This window comes from Syngnathus scovelli, chromosome 6 (assembly GCF_024217435.2).
Source record: "Syngnathus scovelli strain Florida chromosome 6, RoL_Ssco_1.2, whole genome shotgun sequence".
Taxonomy (NCBI): Eukaryota; Metazoa; Chordata; class Actinopteri; order Syngnathiformes; family Syngnathidae; genus Syngnathus; species Syngnathus scovelli.
In genome coordinates, this window is record NC_090852.1 from 6,265,360 (window position 1) to 6,276,326 (window position 10,967).

At 39.0% G+C, this 10,967-nt stretch overlaps 1 protein-coding gene across 2 annotated transcripts; it reads left to right on the top strand.

Moving 5' to 3' along the window:
* Positions 1-506: 506 nt before the first annotated feature.
* On the top strand, positions 507-6,859 carry saal1 (serum amyloid A-like 1). 2 transcript variants are annotated; one of them, XM_049722137.1, is made up of 13 exons: positions 507-672; positions 873-1,069; positions 1,228-1,326; positions 1,400-1,483; positions 1,587-1,666; positions 1,745-1,804; positions 1,880-1,995; positions 4,029-4,191; positions 5,383-5,465; positions 5,542-5,727; positions 5,798-5,955; positions 6,062-6,154; positions 6,431-6,859. In XM_049722137.1, the coding sequence occupies exons 1-13, from the start codon at positions 669-671 to the stop codon at positions 6,506-6,508; spliced, it is 1,401 nt and encodes a 466-aa protein (XP_049578094.1). In that variant the 5' UTR covers positions 507-668; the 3' UTR covers positions 6,509-6,859. The 2 variants fall into 2 exon arrangements, with proteins under 2 accessions (XP_049578094.1, XP_049578095.1); XM_049722138.1 differs by having other exon boundaries at positions 5,798-5,866.
* The last annotated feature ends 4,108 nt before the right edge of the window (positions 6,860-10,967 follow it).

Sequence of the window (10,967 nt, forward strand, 5' to 3'; positions counted from 1 at the left end):
GCACCGTGTTGGTGACCCCTGCTATAGACATTTGTTGCAATTTTTAACATTTAGTGAGCACATGTTGGACTCTTACGTAACAAGAAAATTTAGTTAGCAAACGGTACTATTTCACAAAGAGCCTTCAATATTCTAAAATGCTTTTCTAACATCTGATATTTGGACGTGTTAAAAACTGCAAACATAGTATGACGAAAATTACACAACAGAGACGTATGGGATATGTCAGAATTACATAAATCCAATGAGATTGTATAAAATGAAGGAAGCACATAGCAACTATGTGAACAAATATTCTGCAAAACTTTCATCAACCAACTAAATGCGTTATTGATTGCCGCGGTTTAAATAAGGGCCAGAAGAGTAAAGCGCACAACACTGAATTAAATATGAGAAGAAAAAAAGAAATCCAAATGCAATATTAGGCAAATCGTTAGTCACCAACCCTCAAGTAGATCCCATAAACATGTGATCCCTCAATTGTCCGCAGGGGCGCCATTCGGTTGAACTATGATGCGTATACTTCACGAAGAAGACAGTGATGTCCCGACAATGCGCATGCGCTAGCTGTTCAACTTGTACGGTGGTAATAATTTGAAAAGGATTTTACTTTCCAGTGCTACACGCAATCGCCACCGATTATTATGTCTACTAAATAAACGGCAACAATGGGTAAGTCAGAGTGTTTACATCGTAGGTGTGCATCAGAAAAATTGATTGATCTAAGCTCTTCCAATGGGTAGCATTTAGCTAAAGTTGTAAAGCACATTGATGTTTCATAATGGTCACTTATTAGCTCAAACACGATTTTGGACTGTCGATTCTGTCCTATTGACGAATATATTACCCCATTTTCACTTTTCTAATTTCAGATCACAGCATTGATGATGCTGAAGGCGTAGTAAGAGAGACAAGCTCACCACTGAAAGATCTCTCCCCACAAATGGAACGGAATCCATCACCTCCTCCAAATACAGCCGATGGAGATGAGGCTGAAGCGACAGATGCAATTGGAGACACAGTATACAGCAAGCACTGGCTTTTCAGCACACTGTCTCATCTCATCCAGGTTACAAGAAAAAAAAAATCTTTGCAGTTTTTAGAACGAAAGTTCTGCAAAACCTAATCTTGATTTTTTTTAAATGATTCATTGTTGATGTGCAAGCCTTGCAACATTGGGCGCTTTTGTTTGTCACACATTGCAATCATGACATGTGGTTCACTCAGATGGTCACAAAAATTTCAGAGGAGTCAGATGGCCAGATGCAACTGACTGATGATGAGGAAGATGATCTATGTCGAGTTTGGGACATGGCAATGGATAAGGTGGGTGTGTCATTGTTAATGTCAAGCCTTGGATACATAATATATTTATTTGTTTTTAATTTACTTTGTGCAGGATGTGGCTGGTTTCCTGCAAGAGTTCAAAACTACAGACATCCTTCTTGGAGTGATTGCCAGATCTACTAATCCACGTCTGACAGTAAGTTCCCCTGTTGAACTTTGTAACATTTTATTTTCAACTCAAAACAACATTATTTATGAGCCTGTATAATTTATTAAAGTTCTTTGTTGTGCTTCCTTAGGAAATTTGTGTAGGAATACTAGGAAACATTGCTTGCTTTCCAGACACTTGTTTGACTCTTAGCCAAAATGAAGATTTGGGGTAAACGACAGCCTGCATTCAAATATATACGAAGTTGTCGTTCATCCTTTTTTGATGCGATTTCCTGTTTGTCCACAGGGCGGTGCTGTTGCTTCTGTTTGAAGATACTGAGCCACCAACCCTTCTAGAGACAAGCAGGTGTCGTGAGCATCTTCTGAGAGGGCGTCAGACAACCCTCAGCAAATTCTTCATTTTCTCTTGTGATGTTCACAGATTGATTCTGACCTGCCTTTCCCAAAAAGATGTCACTTCCCTCTGGCTTCAGCGAATACGACAGCAGACGTCTGTGCGCGCCAACCTCCTTTTCATCATGTCCAGTTCAACCAACAGTATTTACATTTACTTACTTTTACAAATGCTTCAGTGCGATGTGCACCACCTGCAACGTTAGCTTCAACTGTACAATATACACTACCGTTCAAAAGTTTGGGGTCACATTGAAATTTCCTTATTTTTGAAGGAAAAGCACTGTACTTTTCAATGAAGATAATTTTAAACTAGTCTTAACTTTAAAGAAATACACTCTATATATTGCTAATGTGGTAAATGACTATTCTAGCTGCAAATGTCTGGTTTTTGGTGCAATATCTACATAGGTGTATAGAGGCCCATTTCCAGCAACTATCACTCCAGTGTTCTAATGGTACAATGTGTTTGCTCATTGGCTCAGAAGGCTAATTGATGATTAGAAAACCCTTGTGCAATCATGTTCACACAACTGAAAACAGTTTAGCTGGTTACAGAAGCTACAAAACTGACCTTCCTGTGAGCAGACTGAGTTTCTGGAGCATCACATTTGTGGGGTCAATTAAACGCTCAAAATGGCCAGAAAAAGAGAACTTTCATCTGAAACTCGACAGTCTATTCTTGTTCTTAGAAATGAAGGCTATTCCATGCGAGAAATTGCTAAGAAATTGAAGATTTCCTACAACGGTGTGTACTACTCCCTTCAGAGGACAGCACAAACAGGCTCTAACCAGAGTCGAAAAAGAAGTGGGAGGCCGCGTTGCACAACTGAGCAAGAAGATAAGTACATTAGAGTCTCTAGTTTGAGAAACAGACGCCTCACAGGTCCACAACTGGCATCTTCATTAAATAGTACCCGCAAAACACCAGTGTCAACATCTACAGTGAAGAGGCGGCTGCGGGATTCTGGGCTTCAGGGCAGAGTGGCAAAGAAAAAGCCATATCTGAGACTGGCCAACAAAAGAAAAAGATTAAGATGGGCAAAAGAACACAGACATTGGACAGCGGAAGACTGGGAAAAAGTGTTGTGGACGGATGAATCCAAGTTTGAGGTGTTTGGATCACAAAGAAGAACGTTTGTGAGACGCAGAACAAATGAAAAGATGCTGGAAGAATGCCTGACGCCATCTGTTAAGCATGGAGGAGGTAATGTGATGGTCTGGGGTTGCTTTGGTGCTGGTAAGGTGGGAGATTTGTGCAGGGTAAAAGGGATTCTGAATAAGGAAGGCTATCACTCCATTTTGCAACGCCATGCCATACCCAGTGGACAGCGCTTGATTGGAGCCAATTTCATCCTACAACAGGACAATGACCCCAAACACACCTCCAAATTGTGCGAGAACTATTTAGAGCAGAATCAGGCAGCTGGTATTCTATCGGTAATGAAGTGGCCAGCGCAGTCACCAGATCTGTACCCCATTGAGCTGTTGTGGGAGCAGTTTGACCGTATGGTACGCAAGAAGTGCCCATCCAACCAATCCAACTTGTGGTAGGTGCTTCTGGAAGCGTGGGGTGCAATTTCTCCAGATTACCTCAACAAATTAACACCTAGAATGCCAAAGGTCTGCAATGCCATAATTGCTGCAAATGGAGGATTCTTTGACGAAAGCAAAGTTTGATGTAAAAAAAAATCTTATTTCAAATACAAATCATTATTTCTAACCGTGGTGAATAAGTGTGACTTTTCATGGAAAACACAAAATTGTTTGGGTGACCCCAAACTTTTGAACGGTAGTGTAGTTACCGAAAATCTGCCTTAACAAAAATTTCTACGTAGTTGAATGCAGGCTGTGCCACCAGTGGTAAATTTTCTAAAATGTTTTTTCAGTAGGATGCCATCTGGTTTGTGAATGATGACAAAATGTAAACTTCAATTGAGCCAAAAAAAAGGACCAACAGCTATCGTCATACAATATAAACGCAGATCATTTCACGGAAGTCACAAACTAAAACAATGACGTATTATTTTAGGTGCATGTTTCATTTTGGCTTGTGTACATAAGTATGACAAATGAGACTGTATCTTAGATAACACACCAGGCTTACACAACATTTTGTCCTTGTCAGCAACTCTTTGTCCCATTGATTGCTGACGTTAGTGGTGCTGTTTTTCCAGCGGACCTTCTCGAGAAAGTAGGCGAGCTCGTTGACAAGTTGTTTGACCTTGATGAGGAGCTGATGAAAAGTTGGATCACAGCTCAGCCTGGTGAGCAGAGCGATGATGGGGATAGCTGTCTGGATTTAGCCTCATGCCTTCTCGAGGGTGCCAAGCAGCTTAGGTATGAGTCTCCAGCTGAAAGTGCATTGTATTTATTATATTTATTATATATATATATATATTTTTTTTTTTTTCTTTTTCTTTTTTTCATTTATTTTTTTTATTTATCTACCGTAATTTCCGGACTATGGGCGGCTCGGTGGCGCACTGGGTAGCACGTCCGCCTCACAGTTAGGAGGGTGCGGGTTCGATTCCACCTCCGGCCCTCCCTGTGTGGAGTTTGCATGTTCTCCCCGGGCCCGCGTGGGTTTTCTCCGGGCACTCCGGTTTCCTCCCACATTCCAAAAACATGCTTGGTAGGCCGATTGAAGACTCCAAATTGTCCCTAGGTGTGAGTGTGAGTGCGATTGGTTGTCTGTCTCTGTGTGCCCTGCGATTGGCTGGCAACCAGTTCAGGGTGTCCCCCGCCTACTGCCCGATGACGGCTGGGATAGGCTCCAGCACGCCCGCGACCCCCGTGGGGACTAAGCGGTTCAGAAAATGGATGGATGGATGGATGAATTTCCGGACTATAAGCCGCGACTTTTTTCCAAAAATTTGAACCCTGCGGCTTATAGTCAGGTGCGGCTTATGTACGATTTTTTTCGTGATTTTTGTGATGGCTTGATCACTTTTATACACTCGTAAAAAGGCTGTGGACCACTGTTGTGCGGTATCTTGAAGAAAAGAAACAACAACAAAAATACTATTTTGAAACACTACTATGGCTGCTGCTTATTCTGGTTGTGTTGCTTGTGACTATTATGAGCTTCAGTAGGAATGTATGCTAGGTGACCTGCATCAAAGGGCTCTAAACCCTTTCTCTTAGTCTGCCATGTGACTCAGAGATTACACAAAGCAGTGGCGCTGTTTGGACCATCTGCATTGTATTAAAACCCAATCAATCAGCATTTAAATTCAATTCTTCTGACATTTTGCTCACCAAAAACAAGTTGTAATGAATGTGAACTTTTAATGCATTTTATTCAGAAGGTTACTTTGAACCCTGAGGCTTAAATGGCGCGCGGCGTATTTATGGATTTTTACGGCTTTCTGTGTACTGTCTTTTTTTGTAACAAACTCATGTGCACGTGCGGCTTATAGTCCGGTGCGGCTTATGTAAGAAAAAAACTAAAATATCCCTGAATTTTAGCTGGTGCGGTTTATAGTCCGGAAATTACGGTAATTTTATTTTATTTATTTATGCATACAGATCAGAGAGTCTAAACGGCTTGGAGGTTTACCTTCATATCATGCAGCTCTTAACTACTGTAAACGAGGGCATTCAAATGTTTGGTAAGTGCGATGAACACAGTTATGGGATCCATTGAGCAGTTTAAACAGAACAAATTGTCCCATTTGTTTCTTCCAGCTTCCAGTGAAGGACCAGGAAAAGCTACATGGAATTTTGTGTGTGAGGTTGTCTGCGATGACCTCTGCCAGCCAAATGATCTTGCAGTTGTTCTGCAGGAGCAGAAAAGCGCTTTGGTGCAGGCCTTTTCTGTTTTACAAGCGCTCTATGGGTTCCAGGGACAGTCGGGCAGCAAAGATGACACAAGCAAGTGTAATTATTTGCCGGGCAACAAATTGCAGGCAGTCTGAATATGTTGTTGTTCTTTTTCTCTGAGGTCTGTCTCTTGTTGGAGCCATTTTGAGGGTGATGCAGTGCCAGAGTGACCACAAAGAAGATTCTACGAGTAAGGAAGATGCTCAAGATGAGCAGCTCCTAACTTTATCAGAAATCACAAGTGAATTTCTGTCAGACATATGTAGTCGGACCTCCAAGGTAATGTTGAAAGTGTCACAGGAGATTTTTAGATTAGTGAAGCCAAGACTGACCAAAAAATAAATAAAAACGATTATATATACATATATATATTTTTTTTTTGCAGGACACGGTAAAAGCCTTAGTAAAGCGAGGTTACCTGACAGAGAAGAACTATCTAACGGCTTTTGGAAGTTTACTTCCCAACTATCAGACATCAGTAAGTTCATTTCAGTATCTTCATATTCAAGCGAAAGATGTTTGCAGACCTGTGAAGATGTCTAATTTAATTTAGCCTGTTATTTTTGACAGGACCATAATAGGAATTTGATTTTTCAAGTTTTGCTTTATCATCAAATCGTAATAACGGAAGAAAAATAAATATAAAAATGTTGGTCTTTGTGTCAGGTGAGGACATGCTGATGTCACAAGCAAGCAACTCATGTGGAAAATTAACCTAACCATTTTTTTTAACTTGTTCTCTTTCGTCTGGTAGTTTCAGCACCTGCTGCTCATGTTGTCCCAAGCGGATCCTGAGTTAGCTGACAAAGTGAGGAAGCAGTTTCCTGTCTGATGGCCGCCGCAGGTCAGTGTTCAGCCCTCGCTCGGACAGTTTCGCTTGCTTTTTCCGGAAGCCTTCTTCCCCCTCCAGACCTGCCCCAGTCCCAATATTTGACTTTCCACTGGAGAGCCATTCATCCAACTTAGTCAGTCCATTATTATTGACAAACTGACTTTTTTTATTCTTAGTATTTCCCTCCACTTGCATTGCATTGTTCTTTGAATATAATTTTTTTTTTTTGTATTTTGTGATTGTTTTTTTTAATCATTAAAGATACTCCTTTTTGTGTAAACGTTGTTCTTCATGTTTTACATGAGGCCATATGATAAATAAAATAAAATAAAAAACCCCCACTAAAAAGCCCTTTGAACCAAATTCTGTCTTTTATTTCTTGCATCATCTGAACCTCACCGAACTGGTATTGAGTCATCTCTCCCAAGTGTATGAGTAATGGTACTAATGCTGATTGGCAACATCAAGTGTTTACCCGAGGGTGACAGTCACCTAGTAAGGACAATAACATTAGATGAAAGGCTCATGCCTGGCAACAATGAGCTCATTTGCTTTCCAAATGCACCATTTCGTCCACTCACGGCAAAGAACAGACCAGCCTACGTATTACCGGCGTGCTCACCAGGAGGGCGCTGTGAATATAGCAGCTTTTTAATTAAAGCTTGGATTGATATGTAGAACACGCTTTCTAATGGAAATCTGGAGATGGTGAGCATGTAAGCAGGGACACACATCACCTCATGGGAACAAAAAAAAAACAATTTTTTTAAATCTGGGTTGTACCTTAACTAGGATGTTTGTGTAGCATAGAATAATTCAGATTGAAACGTGCATGGCCTTTAAAGATGGCCGACGGACTGTGACTTACACTCTAACGGGCGCTAGGCCCTTAGGTGTCCCTCCCGGGCGAGTCATGTCACCCAGATGAGAATGAAGCCCAGATGCTTGCCGCCACCCTGCCAAACTTGATCGGCGGTCTGCCAGTCTCGGGCGGCGTCTGATATGGTCCGACGGCACTCTCGTAACGTGAGGCTGTCCATCTGATGCTGATGTTTGATGGCAGTTATTAACTTTTAACTTTTCATCACCGCCCACGCTGTTCTTTGTCATGACCTGACATTTCAGTGAAACGTGTTCTATTTTGATGTTGTCTTTATGTGAATGTTTACATTTCAAGATATGAACATCACATCATGTACACAAAGACCAATAATAAGAAGTGCATTGCCTTTTATCAAGCACAATGTACCACACTTGATATTTTAATTCTTCCCTTAAATGTACAACAGTGGTATTGGTTCAATTTTTTTAAAAATTTATGTTTCAAGTTGGGTATTTAATTTTTAGATGGAGTTTTGAATGAAGAAACTTAAAGAGCTTTGTTTTGGTGCATATTTCAAAATAGCATCTATGACATCACTCTGTATAACTTGATGTTCTGCAACAAGGAGCCGAATGACAACATTCACCAATGACCGATACATTTTCAAGGATGTCCATCCATTTCTATGCCTTTTTGTGACTATTCCAGTCCCTCTTTATGTAGTTATTTATACAGTCACTAAACTAAGCATTATTATAGTATCAGTAAATATCCCAACTAAAATGTGTTCATAGGAGGAATCACAAAAATAATTGGTGTATTTTTCTGAGTTGCAAATGGATGCAACTGCAAACATGTTGCTGGGTGAGCAGGAGCAATAATGACGTCCGTGGTGTCGTGTCCTTTCATTCCTAGGCCCGGCCGGTTTATTCACAAGCATCTGGTCTTGGCATGCTCATATTCAAACGTGATGCTTTTGGATGTGATCAAAGCAGCTTTCTGCTTGTCTACTGCCTTCTTTGGCTTTCTGCCTCCTGTCAGCAGATCATAATGAATAGACAAGTGACGTGCGGCTAAAATGACGCAGATTCTTCCAATGGTATTCACTACATGTTATGCTCATGTAGGACCAAAACTGTCAAATCCAAAAATACTACATTAAAATGAAAATAAAAACAAATCTAAAAAAAGATATAATTTGAAAACTAAATTTAAAATATTTAAATTGGTTTAATTTTGTATTAATTGTGTGAAGGCGATGGCCTTCACACATATGTTATTCTACACCATTCTCTATTATTGTGTGAAGGCGATGGCCTTCACACATATGTTATTCTACACCATTCTCTATTATTGTGTGAAGGCGATGGCCTTCACACATATGTTATTCTACACCATTCTCTATTATTATTATTATTATTGTGTGAAGGCGATGGCCTTCACACATATGTTATTCTACACCATTCTCTATTATTATTATTATTGTGTGAAGGCGATGGCCTTCACACATATGTTATTCTACACCATTCTCTATTATTATTATTGTGTGAAGGCGATGGCCTTCACACATATGTTATTCTACACCATTCTCTATTATTATTATTATTATTATTATTATTATATTTTATTCTCCACACTTTTTTGTCCCGCTTCTTCTTCCACATAATTCATCCGATTCACTCCGTTCCACTTTTGACGTGTTCCAAATATTCACGAGATGAGCGCTTCCATTTTTCTCGTTCCGAAAATTTTCCGATTTCGCAAAATTCGCGAACTTACGACAAATTTTTCCCCATTCATTCTTAATGGCAGATTCGACATTTCACATTTACACCATTCCACTTTTTTCTACATTGTTCAACCGATTCAACTCATTCCAACTTTCAACTGTTCATCTTTTGCCTACCTATTCCACAACTTCCCACTTACCAAAAATTCCAAATTTGAAATTCAACCAAATTCTCCAAAATTTCGTTTTTCCACTCTAACTTTTACGTTTTTCAACCGATTCAACCCATTCCAACTTTCAACTGTTCATCTTTTTCTAACTATTCCACAACTTCCAACTTATGAAAAATTCCAAATTTTCAAATTTGGAATTCAACCAAATTCTCAAAAATTTTGTTTTTCTACTCTAATTTCTACATTTTTCAACCGATTCAACTCATTCCAACTTTCAAATGTTCATGTTTTGCCTACCTATTCCACAACTTCCCACTTACCAAAAATTCCATATTTGAAATTCAACCAAATTCTCCAACATTTTGTTTTTCTACTCTAATTTCTACATTTTTTAACCGATTCAACTCATTCCAACTTTCAACTGTTCATGTTTTGCCTACCTATTCCACAACTTCCCGTTTACCAAAAATTCCAAATTTGAAATTCAACCAAATTCTCCAAAATTTCGTTTTTCTAATCTAATTTCTACATTGTTCAACCGATTCAACCCATTCCAACTTTCAACTCTTCATCTTTTGCCTACCTATTCCACAACTTCCCACTTACCAAAAATTCCATATTTGAAATTCAACCAAATTCGCCAACATTTTGTTTTTCTACTCTAATTTCTACATTGTTCAACCGATTCAACCCATTCCAACTTTCAACTCTTCAACTTTTGCCTACCTATTCCACAACTTCCGACTTACCAAAAATTCCAAATTTGGAATTCAACCAAATTCTCAAAAATTTTGTTTTTCTACTCTAATTTCTACATTTTTTAACCGATTCAACTCATTCCAACTTTCAACTGTTCATGTTTTGCCTACCTATTCCACAACTTCCCGTTTACCAAAAATTCCAAATTTGAAATTCAACCAAATTCTCCAAAATTTCGTTTTTCTAATCTAATTTCTACATTGTTCAACCGATTAAACCCATTCCAACTTTCAACTCTTCATCTTTTGCCTACCTATTCCACAACTTCCCACTTACCAAAAATTCCATATTTGAAATTCAACCAAATTCTCCAACATTTTGTTTTTCTACTCTAATTTCTACATTGTTCAACCGATTCAACCCATTCCAACTTTCAACTCTTCATCTTTGGCCTACCTATTCCACAACTTCCGACTTACCAAAAATTCCAAATTTGAAATTCAACCAAAATCTCCAAAATTTTGTTTTTCTACTGTAATTTCTACATTGTTCAACCGATTCAACCCATTCCAACTTTCAACTCTTCATCTTTTGCCTACCTATTCCACAATTTCCCACTTCCCAAAAATTAAAAATTTGAAATTCAACCAAATTCTCAAACATTTTGTTTTTCTACTCTAATCTTTACATTGTGCAACCGATTCAATCCATTCCAACTTTCAACTTTTCATCTTTTGCTTACCTATTTCACAACTTCCCACTTACCAAAAATTCCAAATTTGAAATTCAACCAAATTCTGCAAAATTTCGTTTTTCGACTCTAATTTGTACATTTTTCAACCGATTCAACCCATTCCAACTTTCAACTCTTCATCTTTTGCCTACGTATTACACAACGTCCCACTTACCAAAAATCCCAAATTTGAAATTCAACCAAATTCTCCAAAATTTCGTTTTTCTACTCTCATTTCTACATTTCTCTACCGATTCAACCCATTCCAACTTTCAACTCTTCATCTTTTGCTTACCTATTCC

What these genes read in the sequence shown, in the direction of transcription:
- saal1 (XM_049722137.1), top strand. An exon ending in GGGACATGGCAATGGATAAG is followed by an intron (nt 1,327 to 1,399) that starts GTGGGTGTGTCA and finishes TACTTTGTGCAG; the next exon opens with GATGTGGCTGGTTTCCTGCA. An exon ending in GAGGGTGCCAAGCAGCTTAG is followed by an intron (nt 4,192 to 5,382) that starts GTATGAGTCTCC and finishes TTATGCATACAG; the next exon opens with ATCAGAGAGTCTAAACGGCT.